Source organism: Nelumbo nucifera, chromosome 4, assembly GCF_055504915.1.
Source record: "Nelumbo nucifera cultivar China Antique chromosome 4, China Antique-T2T, whole genome shotgun sequence".
Taxonomy (NCBI): domain Eukaryota; kingdom Viridiplantae; phylum Streptophyta; class Magnoliopsida; order Proteales; family Nelumbonaceae; genus Nelumbo; species Nelumbo nucifera.
In genome coordinates, this window is record NC_142652.1 from 30,590,314 (window position 1) to 30,610,310 (window position 19,997).

At 34.8% G+C, this 19,997-nt stretch overlaps 1 protein-coding gene across 1 annotated transcript; it reads right to left on the bottom strand.

Moving 5' to 3' along the window:
* Positions 1-18,127: 18,127 nt before the first annotated feature.
* Positions 18,128-18,568, bottom strand: LOC104587763 (uncharacterized). The gene has a single exon (XM_010245485.3). The coding sequence runs from the start codon at positions 18,566-18,568 to the stop codon at positions 18,128-18,130; it is 441 nt and encodes a 146-aa protein (XP_010243787.1).
* Between the last annotated feature and the right edge of the window lie 1,429 nt (positions 18,569-19,997).

Sequence of the window (19,997 nt, forward strand, 5' to 3'; positions counted from 1 at the left end):
GCTGTTACTTTTGGTTCCCTTGTGTCTGGCCATATTGTGAAAGAATTTTGTATTCTTGTTACTTTCTCTGAGCTAGAATTCAATAGACCTCCAAAGTTTTTCCTCTTTTTGTAACCAATAGCGGTATTGTTCCTGGAGAGATTTAAGGAGCGGGGGTTTTCTACTTCTTATGTGGTTCAAGGAGATTTCTTCAGAGATTTTCTTCAAATGACTTCGAATTTTTCCGAAAGTGTTATGGTTCCACTCAATGAGAGTTTTCTTACAACTTTTCGGCTTACTGTCTATACAAAAGTGCGGGGAACCTCTTATTTTTTGTTCCCAGATGGCTGTTATTATTGCTTTGGATTATTTTTTTCTACTTAATATTTGATTGTAATCAGGGATCAAACTATATACATTTGGTTTGATACCCAAAGTTGGGAATCTGTGCATATAACTGATTCATTATGTTTTTTTTTTCATTTTTTTATTTTACTTTTTATTTTATAAGGATTATAGGGATGGTTTAAACCTTTTAAAACATGCTTGTATCAATGTATCCATGCGTACTTGGATGCAATATACATCCGATTAATATTTTGATCCTTAATTGATTGTATTCAGAATTTGATTCAATCCAATATAAATTAATATGATGGATAAGATTCCATTTCATTATGAATATAAGTGAATCAAATTTGACTTTAGGTGCATTTGATCTGATCCAAGAGGACCTTACATGTTCCTCTAATGGGGCAGATTTCGACTTTAAACGCTATCTTGTGGCTAAAATAAATGATTTTTACAGACATTTTTTATTTAAGAAATATTCATCAGTCCTAGTAATGATATTAATTATGGCAAAACCTTGTTAATTTGAGAGAAACTGGTTGAGATCTTTTCTAATTGAATCATGGGTTTGACTATTCTATCAAAAAAAAAAAAAAATCAATCAACTAGAATCATAAACGTAGTAGCCAATTAGGTGTTATTCATCAAAATTCATGGATAGTTTTTGATTGGTCAAAACTCTTTTGATACTAGATTTTCCCTTAAAATCATTGATGCCTCTAATTATCAAATAATAAATGGATTACTAATTTATTAATTTTTTCAATCCTTATGACCTTTTAAATATCAATAATATATGATTCAGTGAGGTTGATTAATTCATCCAATTAGTTTGAGCTTTTGTGTAAAAAACCAGTGATACGTATATATAGATTACAAACCAAGCATATTGGTTATAGTGGAAATGGATTTTAAAATAGTGCTGGTGATATCAATATTACACTAGTCCAAAGACATGTACATACATACACTAATAAAATATACTAACATGTTTTGTGTATATATAATGCTGGGAAAATGGAGTCACGGAAACTTGAAGGAGAAGCTTTGAGGCGTGTTTGAAGACATTATCTTTAGAACATTATTTGACTCCACTCAATTTTATTAAGTTTGCTGTTGGATTACAGGCAAATTTGTTCCCAAGATACAAAAGAGCTTTGGGCGAGAATCTGCAGCCAATAAAGTTGAAGAGTATATGAAGAAACCATCTGTGTGACAGTAGTAGATCGAACTAAGAGAAACATGAGTGATTTTTGAAAACTTGTGTTCATTTGTTTAATTCATGTTCCTTCAATAATTTCTGAAGACTTATGGAGTAGAATGAGGTGTTGGTTCAGAAAAGGCTCCTTGAACAGTCACAATTTCAAACATTGTGATTGTTAAAATGTAGTTAGCAACTAATGGCTGTTAACTTTTGAATAGTGCCTCTTGATCACATCCGATGCCAAAAGTCAAAACAGCTCTTTGTGAACCATGTGGGTACGAGCAAGCAAAGTGTGAGAAAAGTGTAAAGCGCCTCATTGGGCTGCACACATGCGTGTGCGTGCATTGCGCGGTGACAAGCCTCCATACTCCTCTCTTATATTTCAAAGGAGCGTAAATAATCTCCTATTTTAAAACTCAAAACAAGTTTAGTAATTTTCTAATGTGGGACAAAGTTGATAACTAGTTTTAGTAAGAGAAAAAACTATTTTCTATATATAATATGTGTGGAAGTGTGCTTTTCATGTAATTGATCAATCAAATCCCATTGGATTTAATCTCTAATGAAATTAAAATCCAACATTTATACCCTCTCACTTCCCTTAATAGTTTTTGACCAAAAAAAAGTCTTGTAATGGGTTCAAATTAGGGCAATAGTTTGAATTGAAAATCTTAAATATTCTATTATAAAGCTCTAGTACAATATTGATCCAACTTGGTGGTGAAAGCTGAAGGGTCACATGGCCAATCCAATTGATGTAGAGTTAATGTGATGGGTGGTCTGATCTGGACTTGTCACATCATCCATCCACATGGAAAAATTAGCATGGATCATCGGCTTTTATAGAAAAGCCCAGTTGATGTGATTAAGAAACCTTCTAGCCTCTTACGCTCTTCTTCATCCTCAGTTGGGTGCTTAGAGATGAATTTGTACCTTATGTTATTTGGAGAAATTTAGTCATGGGTCCAATCATGATATTACCCTCGGGTTTGGATGAGGTAGGTACGAAGTTGTAAGCACGTTTAATGAGCACTTGAAATTTTTTTTTGACACTTGTCTCTTAAAATGCCCTCACCCCACCCTTGAAAAAGATTAATACCCACTTTTGACAGTTGTCAAAATATTTATCAAGTGCTCATTTAACGTGCTTACTTTGATGTGCCTACTAGATCCGGTCCCTTTATGGGTTTGGATGAGGTAGGTACGAAATTGTAAGCACGTTTAATGAGCACTTGAAAATTTTTTTGACACCTGCCTCTTAAAATACCCTCACCCCACCCTTGAAAAAGATTAATACCCACTTTTGACAGTTGTCAAAATATTTATCAAGTGCTCATTTAATGTGCCTACTAGATCCGGTCCCTCTATGGGTTTGGATGAGGTTGGCCTGGTGATTTAAGACAGACTGTAGATACACAGAAATACACCTTTAGTTTTATCTTTGAAATTCTTGTAGTTGCATTTCGGCTGTATGATCTAAAATATTAATTATTTTACTTAATTTTTTAATTTTTATAAAAATTTAATATTTTATCGATAAAATAATATTTTAAAAAATAAAAATATATTTTTAATTTTTTAATTATTTTACTATTGTTTTATAAAAACAATAATATTTATTGGTTAATATTAATTCATTGATGCATTTTTTAAAATATTTATCATATAAAATGCAAAAATTAGATATTTATGATTAATTGTGTATATCATTCATAAAATGTATATGAGATACACGGAATCAAAAAAATGTGGTGTGGACTAATTCACACCACACCACGCTACAGAACACCATTGTGGGTGTGGACGGATCCAGTCCACACAATTGATTCATAGTTCAGAACAGCTGTGGACTGTTGTGTAGTGTGGATTGGTCCATGCCACAGGGTGTGGTGTGGACCACACCATGTTACAGAACAATTAATTCATAGTTCAGAACAGCTGCAGACTGTCGTATAGTATGAATTGATCCCTACCATAGGGTATGGTATGGACCACTTCATATCCATCAATTTCTCATATACACTATAAAACACCCCCAAAATCAATTATAATAAACCGCGTATGATGGGATCCATTTATATGGATGTTAGATGTATAATCAATGAGGACATCATCACCAAAGTCAATCATGTACATGAAATGGGTTTAATTGCAGCAACCCTATTAATTGCTTGAAACATGTCTGAGCGGTAATTCCAAAATATAATACGGTTTCTTCCAATCATCCAATCTGCAGGCGGCTTGTTTTCAGCAACCCTTTCGGCTGGTGGCAAATACTCTTGTTGAGTAAGTTGGTTTTGTAGAAAGAGAGAGAAGGGAAGCTTTTCCAGCGCAAAATCAAGGAGTAGATAATTAACTTGATATGTAATTAAGCCGTGTTTGGTTTGATAGAAAAATAAAAAAAGAAATAGCTTTTAATAGAAGTTCCTTCAAGAGATAAGAGGTGGGGAAAAATATATGCTTCCAGTGTTTTTACTCAAAAGTGGCCGACCTAATTTAAGATAGGTTTAAGTGACACGTGTCATGCATTGAGCAATGCGTGAAAGGGATGCAAGGGATTTTGATGGGTTATATAAATGAAAGTAACTCTACGTGTGGGCACCACAGGAGAGGAGATACATAGGCTAATCATATGCCTAATTAGTTGAGCGGAGAGCTCGTGAGATGGGCGACATGGCAAACTACTCTAGTCTGAGCTAAAGCTACACCACTAGTCACACTTATTGGATTTTGGATGTGAACAGAAGTGGGAAAAGAAGGAAAATGTAAGAAGACAAAATGTGGATAGAACATGGAATCTTTTAGAAAAGCAGGAGATAAAATATGGGCCACTTCTGCCTCCCTTCTTCTGTTACACTCTTCGAGTCTTTTCCCTCCAATGAAATGGTGAAACATGTAGGAAGGCTTAAGGCTTAGATGATGAAATGAAATTATAAAAATGAACCCGTTTTAATATATATCAACCTTTTCTTTCCAATTTTTCTTTCACACCTATAAATAGTCTATACTATAGGTGATATGGGTATTCATTATCTGATCATGCTGTTAAATTTTTGGCATTATTCATAGATAAATTTCAAATTTCTATTATATCTATTGCTTGTTCAGTTAATTTCTTCTTTTTTGGAGTGTAGCGTAATGTTTAGACTGAATTAATTAATTCGATTAATCAACAAACTCTTGACTCTTTAGACTCAAAGATTGTTAAAGCTTCACTATACTAAGGGAAGGGATCAAGAAATCACAATATGATATGATCTATAGGTCAACAGGTTATGGATTGAATTTAGAATAGTTATAAATTGCACCGCATTCCGCAACATTCACTTGGAGAAGTTGGGGTCCATAAAGCATTAGAGCAATCGTGAGAGATACCCAGGACTTGATTGGGCAGCGTGGAATCTGGTAGACTCATCATCACTATAAAGTATATATGCAAAGAGAAGACAGCTTGGGTTTGATGATTTTCTGGCAATTAGTGAGTAGTACAGAAGTCTGATACAGTCCTCAGTAGTGGAAACTGAATTCCTTCCTGGTTGAGTGAAGAACATGAACAGATGCAACTGCAAAAGGAGAGAAAGAAAGCAAGTGGGCTTCATTCCTTTTACTGAATTTAAATTACTTCTACACGATAATTAATACACTAAACCCAACTAGCTTAATCATGTCAAATATACATCAGTTTACGTGAACCCCAGATAGAATCCACTTGGTTATCTCGATCAAATGAGACAAGGTCACGGCCGTCGATACAGGGACACTCAGTGCAAGAAGAGTCAGCACCCCCAGAGCCAAGCTTGGCCTGGTGTTCATCAGTTCAGTTTGCAAAAACCCCACTGCTTCACAGATGGCCGAGTCGTACTTGGTGTAATACCTCTTCTCCCAATCCATCCAGTCTGAAGGCGGTTCGTAGTTGCGCTCCGCCATCTTCATCTCGCGTATAAGCTTTCTTAGAATAATCATGTTCTCGTCGACCAGGCGGCCACCGTAGTCTCTTTTTCCAGCAAAGACTCTGACTGACTTCCTCTTCAGATCTTCGTTGATGGCTGTTCTCCGCCAGCGCTGGGGCTTGACCGGAAACGATTGTGAGGGAAGCACCGTGGAACGAAGAGAGGCCGTTTCCATTTGTTTAAGACTTAAGAAGGAATCTGAGAGATGTATGGCGCTGCGATGGACGTGATAAGCATAAGCTATTTATAATAAATTAGAAAGAAAAGTGTGAAACCGTGTTTTTTAATTGAGGCGCGTTTTCTTCAATTATCCTGAAGGTGAAGGATTCGAATTTGGGAAATCGACGTAAGCATATATTGAAATATTTAATAAGGAAATGTGGTGCCAATTGTGGAATACACTCGGTGTCACATCCCCTTTGAGGCTTTGAGGAAAGTTTTGTTTAAGATCGAACAGCTAGAGTTAACTCGATAGACACGAACACGACGCCACCTTCAATGGCTGTCCCCTATGCCGAGAATCTAAAGCTGTGGAATTGTTTGGTAATTGGGTGGAAATTTTGCGTGCGAGAATTCAATCACTAATTACTCCATGGATGATGATCTATCATCTATCTATATATTTATTTAATGGCAATGAATGATTCTGGATTTTCTTTTTTTTAATAAAGACAGCCGCTGCGTGAAAGCCCTCCCAAACGGGAACCAACAGTAGTTTTGTGTTACAATCAATGTTAAACCAGACTGGAATAGCCGCCAATTGAACCAATTGAATTGAGACCCAGGATATTGGTCGATTTGGTCTACCCCAGAAACCAGACTTGATAGAAAATTGGCTGACCAGCCGAATTGGTGAATCAGTCCCGGTTTCCAGGTCACTAATTAAAAGGAAATGTATTAATAGCAATGACAAAACTTAAAACCATGATTTCTTATTTATGTGTATTGCTCAGTTACCATTAATCTATTTTTTATTATAATTAATGATTATTTATTGTATTTATTATTTTATTATGCATGTATTTTAAAAAATATGAGTTAAGAAGCTTGAGTCTTGGACATCGTGTTGTTGGATGTATTGATTGAGATGCTGCAAAAAAGATAAAGGCAAAAAATAAAAAAAAGGAAAGAAGCTTGTTGCCCCCAAAATAAACCTTTTTTCACCCTCAAACAACTCTACAACTTTAAACTTTGTTACTAGAGTGCTAGATCTACAAAAATGCACAAGAAATAAGTTTAATAATTAATATTTTTTATATTTTCAAGTTTTAAAAAAAATACAAAAATAGGTAAGCTTTTTTAAATTTCTCATAATATCTTGTTTTTTTAGTTTAATGTTTGAAAATATTTAAATCTATATTGATCTGCATTTCTTGTATTGAAAATCAAAGTTTTTTTTTTGTTATGAGTAGATCTATGAAAATTTTATAAAGAAATTTAGGAAAAATTTAAAAAATAAAAAATTGAAAAATATATTTTTATTGGCCTATAAAGACTTAATATGTTACATCTCTATCATCCATAGAGCAATTGAAATTTCTAGTACATTTTTTTAATTTTTTTTTTTGTAATTTTTATAAAGACTATGTATATTGTAGATCTATGAATGATCTATTATATTCATAGAGCAATTAAAATTTCTTCTCCATTAATTATTTTTTATTTTTTAAAAAAAAATATAATTATATTTTTATGATCTAACCATAAGGATTGAATATATTGTAGATCTATGGATGATCTATCATATCCACAAAGCAATTGAAACTTCTTATTCAATAAAGTTTTTAGAATATATTGTACAGTGTTTATTTATTTTTGATTTTTTTTGTGATTTTTAAAATTAAAATATAGATAGTAACTATTTAAATAAAAAATAATTATTAATTATATTTCCACTTAGAGGTTGTATCGATGCATGTTTTATGGTTGGATAGGGTATTTGAGATTTTTCCATCCCTTAAAACTTAAGAATTATAATTTATAAATAATAATTAATAATAGGGTTTTTGATGAAAATTATAATTTACTATGATGTATTATTCATAAAGATTATTAAAATATATTGATTTAATGTATGTATACCTTATGGAGACCTTGTATTTAGTATTATTACATGTATTTTATGATTTTTTGAAGTATTTATAATGTTTTTGTGCATACTTTTTTTTCTCTCTCATACACATGCATATCAAAGGTGTATCTTGATACATCACTAACATTTCTGATACTTTGAGCCTTGCTCTAATATAATCACGATTCTAGCATTTATATTGTTCATGTTGTTCTTTTTTTTGTTATCTTTTTTAGGGGTTTCTGTTTGGGCTCAATTCAGAACACCATAAGCTGCATCTTGAAGAACTTGGATTTCCTGCACTCACTTGGCATGGTTCACTTCTAATTAGATTCAACCATGTCATAATGGCTCCTCATTTACATGTGCGCTATCTCTCCAAAATTCATTTGTTTGAAATTAAAAAAAAAATCAAGAAAATGTGGAAAAAAGGAAATTTGACTATATAGTTTAACGAATGAGAGAGGCTAAACAAAATAAATGGGGAAATTCAAGCCAAGGGCTTACTTGCAAGAAATGTTTTTTTTTTTATTTATTGTTTCATATTCTTCTTTGAGCGCCATGAACAAGAGATTTGCAGACTTCTCTTTCCTCTTCAAATTTCAACCAAGGGCAGATGCCATTTTCAAGAAATCTTTTGATTCTATTAGCATTTTCTACTGCTGTTACTGCTGCTTCTTCTTCTTCTTTTTATCACTTGAGGATCCTACTTTTTTCTAAGTGAAACTACAACAAAAATACTCTGCAACATCAACCTACACCTTGCACTGTATTAAGCAACAGACCAGAACAGGTATGATGGAAATCTAGACCACCCACTGTTTGCACTGAGTTAAGCAAGAGACCAGAACAGGTATGATGGAAATCTAAACCGCCCATATGTGCTTTTGTAAATTAGATAGATTCCGTAATGATTCCTTAAAGAAGTTTGGTTTATAAAATTTCAGCGCCTTTATTCTCTGTAATAATGGTTATGAGAAAAATGTCTCAACGTATTTGAATGCCAAGAAATTTCCTGAATAAAAGTTTAATTGAATTCCGCTCTTGATGGGAGAAAAATCTATTCCTACAAATAATCGCTTGTTAATAGCCACTGCTCACCTAGGGTTGGGCAAACAAGCATGACCTTGGTTTGAGTTTCCCATTTGTTTTATTTAGCCTCTCCCATTCGTTGAACTGGAAAATCAAATTTTCTTTTTCTTTTCAGCTTTTAAGTTTCAAAAAATGAATTTATGAGACAAAATACCCTAACATACACAACCCTGGTGGCAGCGGGATTTAATCCCAGTTCTCTACTCCCACAAGTCAAATGACCTACCAATTGAGCCATCATCAATTGGTGTTTGATGAGGTCCAATCGATCGAATGCATTTTTAGTTAAAATTTAGGGTTTACAGTTAGGATTAATTTACAGATTTAGGGGTTTAGATTTCAGTATTTAAGATTTAGAGTTTAAAATTGGCCTTTTTAGAGTCTATCATAGAGCCCTTATGATACACCACTCCCCTTGAATTGTGATAGATTTCTACCTTAACACTGTTTTGAACTGTACGAAGGCATTAAGATTTCTGAGAGGAACTATCAATAAAAAACCCCTTCAAAATTGAGGATTTTTACATAAAAATAAGAAAAATTCGTGAGGATCCGACTGTCCGACTATGTTAGGAGCTAGAGAATATGTGCTCAATCTGTTAGGTTGCCATCCAAACCGCCATTAGACGATTTTACAATTGAAGTATGTTTTCTCTCTCTCTCTTTTAAGATCAAGGAAAAAGCAATTAAAAAGAAAAAAAAAGAGAAAGGAATGTTTTCTCGAATGTCAATTCAGTGCAACTTCAAAAACCAACACCAACTTCAAAAATTTATTACAATTCCAACTCAAAAAAAAAAAAAAATCAAAATTACAATTAAAGTATGTTCTCTCGAACGTCTATTCAGTGCAAATAAACTCCACCGCAGTCGGCAGTTAAATCAATAATTAATTAAGACAATTAATTAACAGTAAGCTTTATGATTTGACATCCGTATGGTTCCAATTTGATAAACAGAACATTTCACCGTACCACCCAAATGGTGATCAAAGCGGCAAATGAGATTCACTGCATTCAATAATAATAACGGTGTTTAATACACCAGAATGGCTGGCTCATCAGAGGTCACCAACAAACAATAGTGTACGTGTAAAAGGATTATGCTGCATGTGTCGCCTTCAAATTGAACGTTTTTCAAACCCATTAATTGAATTGCAGAGAAGATGCTGTGATAAAAGACAATCCAATCCAGTTCAGCTCACAAACTTACGTAAATGAAACGCAGCTCTTCACATGGAGACTATTTTGTCTTTTAAACAAAGTCATCAGCTAGCTTATACATTAAGTTTTTCTCTCCTTTTCTGGGTTTTGTTTTTTTCTCCTCTTTGTTCGAAAAGTAAAACCTTGAAAGAATAGAAGACAAATTTAGTGAACGAATATTTAATGAATAAATTAAAGAAGAAAAGCCCAAACTGGGGAGTTAATTAAGCTTCTTCACAAATCACAATGATAAATTGAAGAGGAAAGGAGAATTTTTATTTCTCAATGCGAACTGCAAAGTTCATTAATTTTATAAACATTTACAGAAGAACAAATTTATGACTGTGTGAACATTCTAATTATCAATCTCAGCTTCTCTGTGTTGTTTTTGAGTGTGACGGTCAATTAAGATGAACCAGAGATAGGACCCACTTAGCGATCTGAATCAGATGAGACAAGGTCGCGGCAGTGGATAGGGAAACACTGAATGCAACAAGAGCCATCATCCCCAAAGCCAAGCTTGGTCTGGTATTCATTAGCAGGGTTTGCAGCAACCCCATCGCCTCGCAGATATCCGAGTTGTAATTTTCGTAGTACTTCTTCTCCCACTCCGTCCAGTTGGAGGGGGGCCGTACTTTCTTTCAGACATCTTCATCGCGTGAATTCCCTTCGCAGAACGATCATGTTCTCCTCGACGAGCTCGCCGCCATAGTCTCGATTGTATGCGTTCATTTGTCCGGCAGAGACTCGACTGCGTGGTCTGCTCCGAGGTTGGTTGATGCGGATTTTCCGGTGAGGATGCTTGGCCGGAAATGGTTGCGGTGGGAGAACGGAGGAAAGAAAGGAAGAAACAGTTTCCATTGCTTCGTGCTTAAGATTTGGAGGAATCGAAAACCGAGAGACAAGTGAGATAGTGGGAAATCGAGAGGTTAGAGTGTATTTTATAGGGTATTAGGCTTATTATTCTTCGGGAACTTCACTATGATAATAGAAGGAAGGAAAGGTGGGTGAGATCGTGGCTATTGAAGCCCGCGGTTGCACGGAAAGTCGGAAACTTCTCTTTAATTTACCCGTAAAAAGGCGACGTGATTCCCTGCATGCAAAAACTCCGAACATGCTGTGGAAGTATATATGGGAATGCAATCGGGAATATCTCTTCAATGAATTTAACATAAATGTATGGAACAAATAATTCCCACAAGAGATCGGTACCGCCTTAATTAACAGAAGCTGCTAGTATTTTAATTTTGAAAGCCAACTAATCGGTTTTCCCCTTTACGTCATGGGGTTACGGGGAAAAATAGCAGAGAAAGGTATCTAATTAAAAAAAAAAAAAATTCGCCCCCAACGAATGAAGGAGTGCAAAGCTAAACTCACTGGTAATTAGGGCTTTTATGAACAAAATTAATCGAAAAATTGGTTTAAAGTGAACAATTTGGGCTCAAATATTTTTAACAACTAAATTTTATATATGATTGATTTTAAATAGAATTAATTGAATTAATTATGAGGTAGAGATAATTATTGGAACTAATCAATTTGGGCTAACAGTTTTTGGGTCAATGGTCTATCATCCGGTTCAAATGGTCAACTTATTTTGACAAAAAAAATTAAAATAAAAGACCAAAAACCGTTGAATGGGTCGAATGGATCGACGATTTTAATGCTTGAGTCAATTATGAATTCAGTTATAGTAAATTGAATGTTAGACAAAATCAATTATTGTGATTTTAAAGCATTAAGTTCATTGAAAATTGATAGTAATAATAGGATATGCCAAATGATAATCGGGTGAGATGGTTGGGGAATTTGGAGAAAAGGTTACATAGGATTGGAAAGGGGTATAAGATCAAGAGTACCTAAACGGGGTTAAAAAATGGAAAGAACGATTTTCTTGGATACCTTATCAATTCTAACTTTATCGGATGTCTCCAAAGAGACACAGATACCCTGCTTGTTGCCATCCTATAACCATCTTTAAACAGAAAGGGCATAATATATGAGAAAAAGAAAGGCAATAGAATAGAACTATAGAAGCAGAAGGATGAATTACATAAACAGCCATTGTGGAGTTTGAATCTCCTCCCAACAAACATGCCAACTTAGTCTCACACCGCACATCTCACTGTGAAATTGAAGCTCATCATAAAAGTGGGACCCATCATATCATATATGAGATGTACTATATCAGATGATCCGGGTTTGTGCTTGTAGGGTCCCACCTGACCCGATTCAATTGGGGTTCCTCATGCTAAGGCTCAACAGGCCCAGAAGGCTTTTTTCATGGGAAATATCAACTTTATCATATATCCCTAATATTGAAGCCCATGTTGCTTTTTGGTGCTTCCAATTCCACCAGTTATCAGCTAGCCCTAATATTAAATCCAAGGCTGATTTTCAAGAGAATTAATCAAAAAACAAAAAAAAAGAAAAAGAAAGAAAATGAACTGCCATGGTGTGAAAAGAAGGAAAACAAACATTATAGCTTTGTTGGTTTACTGTTTCAAACTTTGGTGTGAGAGTGACAGGGACAAGTAGCTATAAGCTGATATCTTGCTGATTGCAACTGATGCAGCGGCGCAGCGCATTCAGCGTTGATTGATGGAGATGCATGCGCGTTGCGCGAGGATGGAGGATGGGGATGGATAACGAAGGAGCTTTTGCGTACGCGTTGGTCCCACGCGTTTCTCTATTACTACTTACTAGGGCTTAGGGCCGACACAACGTTCATATGCATCAACAATGTGGGCTCCTCAAAAATGGGCCATTCCTAGAAGTTGAGAAACTCTCTTCATTATAATTCCAGATGAAACTATATTGAAATTTCGCAATCACTTCGATCTTATCTTTTCTGTCTATTCTTGCTTTATGCGTTTCATTCTTTCTTATGGGTTTTGTTTTGTAATCGATGTGCTTCACGTACAAAGGATAAATACACCGAATCCGTGCGATGCATGAAATTGAAAACAATTCCAGTTGGGTCAAGCTAATAAGAGTCTATACTAGTTTTTATTATTTAAAATCAATAGATATTAACTTTTAATCTGGACCAATGCAATGTACAAACTTTGTAAGGTGAAATTGAAGCAAAAGGATCCCTATGATATTCCCAATTAGACTAAAGCAATCCGTTCACGATTCCAGTCGAATGAATTAAATTTAAAATTAATATTATTTAGTAATTAATTAACTTTAAAATTTCTTGATTGATTTTATAGGCTTATTAATGTGATTATTTTTAAATGGATTTTAAATTAACAAACATTGTAATTTTATTTATTGTAAATTTTAAAATTCCAGTTTATTTTATTAATTGTCTATTTTAATCCATAACTAAATCTATTTTCATATTTTTAGTGATATTTTTTAATGATTATAGTATTATTAATAATTAATCACAAATGAAATTTAAAATTATAAGTTTTGTGTTATATTTTTATTAATTTATAATCCACTGTTATAAATAATAATATAGTAGATAATTAATAAAATAAGCATGTCAAAACCAAGCTAAATCAACTTCATAACTAGTTCAAACATGTTTGTTGGTCATTTGATTTGGCCAGTGAATTGGTCTAAATGGACAGGTAAGGCACAACCATCCAAGAGACAGATCATATATCAAGTCGAATTACTCACATCTATGTAGAGCACAGTGATTGTGTTCAATGTGGGTGGGTTGAAATGGGCCAATCTTGACCCAGTTTTCGTTGACTTCTTCCTCTGATTGGTAGAATGGATTATGTAGAACCCATATAATGATTACATACGCATTGTCTTTGATGTTTCTAGCATTATATTGAAACCCATGCATTGCAAAATAATATTGTTTAGTAGATAGGGCTGTTGGTGGGTTGAGTTTACTGGATAAAATTGAATCAATCAAACCAATTATGTTGGTTTGGTTAGGTGGTTTTGTCCCAATTAATAATGGGTTGTGTCTGGTTTTTGATATTTTGAATCGATTAAGATCCAAACCAATTATATAGTTAATAAAATAAAGACATATTTTTTGTAATTATTGTTTTATTTTAATGTCTAAAAAATAAATTTTAGAAATAGTAAATAATTTAATTATCATTAAAAACACATATTTTATCAACATATAAACATTTTAGCATCTTAATTTTAGTTTTATTAAGGTTATATTATCAAAATGAAGTTTCTAAATTGTTATTATCATTGGTAATTATAGGTGTCAAGTATAATTGGGTTAGGTTAGACCAGAATGTCATAATTTAATAATTAATTTGATTCTGGGTCATTCTTATTATCCTCATTAATAATGGGAATGGGACTGGTATACCCTATTTCGAATCAGACTTGACTCATAGATGTCTATCAATAGGAATGTCAACAAGGTGGATTCAGGGGTGAGGACCATATTCCTTGCCCTTGACTCGAACTTTGAAACAAATCCCCATTGCTGACCTCAATCCCTGGTGGGAATGGGTTCTCTGTCGAGGACCTGAATCCCCAAAATTTTAAAATTTAAAATTTAAATTATTTTTAGAAAATAGATTTATATATATATTTTAATCAGTGCCAAGTTGGGGTGGGGAATTCATTCCTCATACCCATCCTTGTCCTTGTTCCCGGTTGAGTATCATTATCAATCCTCAACCCTCCCCATCTCCACCAAAGTAATCTCCAACACTGACCCCATTTGGGTTAGGGAAGCTGGGTACTTGATGGGGGTTGAGAAAATTTACATACCTATCTATTAGTAGACTTTGATTCTTATTTGAGAAATAAAACTTACTTTTTTATTGTACTTGGCAAGTTAATGGATCTTAGATATTATATAAATATGGCTCTTGTCCCTTTCCCCACTCCCACCTGGCCATCTTGATGTTGGAAAGGTATGACTTGCATGAAAAGAGCTTTTTGATCAATCAAAATACGATTTGTATGATATCAATTGATTGTTTTATAATTAATTATATGATACCGATCAATCGGTATCAAGTTCTATACCAATCCATTTCGGGTATCATACTCGGACTCCAATAATTTGAGACTGACCCCAACCAATTTCATTTCACAGTGAATCAATGTGACAGATCATTTAACATCTTCTCTTTCTTCAAAGTGGAGTAAGAGCAATTAGTGAAAATATGATTGGAGGGGTTAACTTTGGTTGTTGGAGTCCAAAAGCATAGGCTGTTGATAAAGTTTCTAAACTGGTTGGGCAGTTCATCTATTTACGCCCATGCTTTGATTTTTAGTAAAAATAAATTAATATGTAATTATTAATTTACCCATTCTCATGGTAACTGGCATTCCTAAAAATTCTCTCAATAGCATAGGCTGTTGGCTCTCAACAACTAAAGTTTTTTTTTCTGAATGGAGAGAGAGAGAGAGAGAGATTTAAAAGGAAACGTGAGAGTTAATTTTAGGCAATAGTTTAAGAGAGGTTTTAGGAGTGGGAGATATTTTAAACTGACTTTTAGGCTTCGTTTGGTTTGTGGGATGGGATGGGAAAAAGGGAATATTCGAAAAAATATTCCTTTTTCTCTTATTTGTTTTGAGGGAAATAGGGGGATGGGATGAGAAAAACGTGGGATGTAGGATCTCAAAATCGTATAATCGAGGTCGCACCAAAACAGTGCGACCCTAGTGGAAAAACTTGAGAAAACTCGAGTTTTCTTCATTCACGGGATGGGCCTTCTTCTTCAATTGGAGTAAGACGACGAAACAACGACGACGAACCAGCGATTAAGTTACCACGGTCACACCAAAATAGTCTCCCTTCCTTTCGACAGCGGTGGCGAACGGCAGAGGAACGACGCTCTCCTCTCCTGATCTATTCTCTACTGTTTTCTTCACCAGATATTGGCAAGGAACCACTGTTTTCTCCATGGCAGAGGAACAATAGAGGAACCAAATACGTTTGTTCACTGTTCATTGTCTCCCTCTCTTTGAATAGGGACAACAGAGGACCCGATACTGGCAAGGAACCACTATTTTCTCCATGAGAGAGGAACCGGATACCGTTTTCTTCACCGTTTTCTCCACTGTTCATTGTCTCCCTCTCTTTGAACAAGGGTGGTAGAGGAATGACAATCTCCTCTCCCGATCTATTATCCGTCTCTTTGTCTCTCCCTCCATCTTCATCTTCTCTCTTCTCCCTCACCTTCTTCTTCCTATTCTTCCCGTCTTCCTCCCCTTTGAATTTCCTTCTTTCTTTGATCGCGCTGCAACTATCGGCAACGGCGATCTACTTTCTCAGCACTCCCATCTCTCTCTCATTCCGACGAAGAAACAGGCAGACAATGGCAGTACTTTTCCTACTATTTTCCCATATAAACTAAACAATGGAAAGTTAAATTTTTACACCTTCCCATTCCATTCCATCCCATCCCACCCAAATCTTCCCACAAACCAAATTGAGCCTTAGGTGAAAAGAAGAAAAAATGGGAAAGCATAGAATTTCCTTTGATAGAATTGTAAGGCATTGAGGATATATTCAAAGGGGGTGGATGGAGGAAAGAGGGGTGTTGATGTGGCCTTAAGAAAAGGGCTGGGAAGGGGTGAGGGAGGAAGGAGAGAAAGGCCCTGTTTATTTTTTGGTAAGTTACTTACTCATGTTCTTTTATTTTCCAAGTAAATAAGACAATGACCATTTTAGCCATAAAAATCCAATTTTAAAAGGGATATTTTTGTCTTATCCAATTGTTGGCAACTTTTCCTCCTAGGTGGGAAAGTTATTTACTCACCAAGGAGATAAGTATCAAGTGATACCTAGGAAAATAAACTTTCCCTGGTCCCACGTCAATATGAAAAAAGAATATGGGTTTCTTGGTCAATGGGATTCACTAAAATGAATGCCCCCAAAGAGTTAAGGAGGAAGCAAAAAAAGGGGTAAAGGAGAAAGAAGGTTGTTGATATGATATGGACAACCTTGCTTTATATATATAATATAGATATAGTATAGATTGTATAAGCCTAAAAACATAAATAAATAAAGGAAAAATCCAATGTTCAAAGGACAAGATCGGGAAGAGAACTAGAAAAGGGAGAGGTTCAATGGTTGGATGTTCAGTTGCGGTCAAATCAAATGTCAACCAGTGATGATGTGGAATATATATATATATATATATATGTATGTATAATATATTTTTACAAATAATATTAGACTTAAATGTGATGGATAGATGGCTAATTCTTTAATTTTTAATGCTAAGGTTCAAGCCTCTTCACTCATATTTTCTTTGGAATACACGTGAATTAAAACAATATATACATTAAAGAGGCAAAAATGAAGACAAATAAATAAATGGAATAATGGTAATACATGAATAAAAGGTCATGATTTCAAGTTTTATAATTGTTATTTTGAATTTTCAATTCACTAAGTGGGTGTTTGGCATGGATGCCGTTTCTTGAGAAAATGGTGCCATGTAGGTGCAACATCAGAAAAAGCGGTGTTTCAGAAAATGACATCTTATTTGGTACGTACCATTTTCCATAAAAAAACATTGCTTTAGACCACACCTTGGAAATTCAAAAGGTGTGGTATGAAGCAATGCCAAATTTGACGTTTTCTCAGAAAACAGCTCGTTGTTGTCAGTGGTGCAATGATATGGTATAATCTTGGACATTGGATAATATGATCAATGCTGAAAACGGTTCTACAGCACTGGTACCAAACAAAACCAGTGCTGTTTTCGTAAAAAAAATAGCTTATGTGGCAGCACCACTTCCAAACAAAAAAATAAGGCTTAGAACTCACACATGCCCAGCACTGATGCCAAACACCTACAAAGTGACATTTATGGTTTTATGAAACCAGAATCGGTTCTTTGATTAAATTAGCTGATCCGTTAGTTTTGATTGGTTTTTTATTTTTAATCGTCTGGTTTTTAAGATAGGACTGAAGCAGCCAATGTCTTGAATCATGCTGGTTCAACCGGTCCGATCGACTTTGACCAATCAAAACACCTGTGAATTTGATAAAAACCCATTCAATTGGTACCACTGTTAATAACCGTTGATTGGTTACAAGTTTTATTCGGATATTATGTGTTTGTAGTATCATAATTGAATCCATCAAATTTTAGAATTCAACTACACAATGCATTCATTGATATTCACGACATTAATCTCAACCAATATAAGTAAAGATTCTTTACTTTTCATTAATTCACTTTTTACAAATGTAATTTTATGTTTAACAAGGTATAATTTCACATTTAATTAAAGATGTTATTAGTCCATATCTTTTTTTATGCAGTGTAGTGGATGCATCATACATTTTGTCTAAATTCTAAGTAACATATCAGAGATGAATTTCAGACAAAACCCCATTAGCTGTCTCCATGAAGCGTAACACGATCATAACCATCGAAGTTGGAACGCTCAATAGAACGAGTGCCACCATCCCAAGAGCCAAACTAGGCCTAGTTTTCATCAATTGGGTTTGCAATAGCCCAACTGCTCTGCAGATGCATGAATCGTAGCTTGCGTAATATTTCTTCTCCCACTCCGTCCAATCCGAGGGGGGTTCATAATTTCTCTCCATCATCTTCATTTCCTGAATGCGTTTTCGCAGCACGATCATGCTCTCGTCCACAAGTCTCCCACTGCTATCCCAGTCATGGTCGTCTTTTCCAGCGGCCATGATCTTACCGGCAGACCCCTTTCCTTGCCGGAGTCCAACTTTCCGATGCTGTGGTCTTAATGCGAATGCTTGTGGAGAACAAAGAGAAGCTGAATGCATTGCTACTTGAGAATTGAGATGAATCGAAAAAAACCTTCCGCGAAGAGAAGCAAATAGAGAGTTGAATTATGTGAAGTGTGAACTATGAGGAATGGAATGCGGAATGTTGGTTGGATTCACCATTAATAATAAAGTTTGTTGGGATGGGCCATTGGCCCATGTGAAGGAACCGAAAATAATGGCCCAGTACAGCCGTGTGGGGCAGGGGCAGCCAACGCCGAGTTGGGATGTCGCGCCAACGCCTGGGTTTTCCCAGAGCACAATAAAATTAAACTGATTTGCCAGGTGTCAACTCGTGGGGAGTCTTTGTTCTTACGCGAGGAAGACGGATCACGGTTGGCTATTGTTTACTGGTAATATTTATGCTGCTACTGGAAGAATTTGATCAATCAAAATCCCTCCACGAATTTTGATGGATACCCAGTTGATTGGTCATCGGATCATGCCTTTGATGATGCATTGTAGCGATGCTCAAAACGAGTTAAGATGGATAAGATGAGGGCGACCCCACTGACTCGTTACTTCGTCATTGCGGAATTGACGGCTCAGTGTCTGAGGGCATTAACGTGAAACTTAAATAATAATAATAATAATAATAATAATAATAATAATAATAATAATAATAATAATAATAATAATAATAATAATAATAATAATAATAATAATAATAATAATAATAATAATAATAATAATGATGATAATGATGATGATATTAAAAAAAATTGCTTTGAAATGAGCTGTGGCTCATGCACTAATGGTGCGGATCGATCAAATCCCCGTGGAGGCCTGGACTGTGTTTAGATCATTTAATATTATCCTTATTTTTATGAAGAGAAAAGAAAAAATCCTTATTTTTTAATGAACAGAATTCGAATTCAGTAATCAATAGCGTGTATCTGAACTAAATTTGGGTATTGTCTTGGGTTTTAAGTGAATTCCCCTGTCAGTTCTAGTTTCTAAGGATGGATTGGTCCGTTCAGTCCAAAATCAATTTGGATGGACTAATAAGACATATTTAATTGGATTAATTCGATCCAAAATATTTATTAGATTAGATTAGACCTGGTCTGTTCGTAATAAATTTATATTGGATTCAGTTGGATTAAGCTAATATCCAGTCTATTGATATAAGATAAGAATATAGGTATCAATAGATCATGTTTGAGTTGAAACCAGTCTAAATTAAAATGAATTTGAACAGATCAGACAGTCAAGACATTGAATTAGGCCATCCTAAAATAGTCCAAAATATTTATTGGATTAGATTGGACCTGATCCATTTGTAATTGACTCACATTGGCCTGGATCAGATTGGACTAAATCCAGTCCAATTGACACCGCTATACCCTATTAGAAGATAAATTGAATACAGAGACTGTTTTTTCATAGTTATTGTCCATTGGACAAGATGCCCATTAGCTGTGTTTGG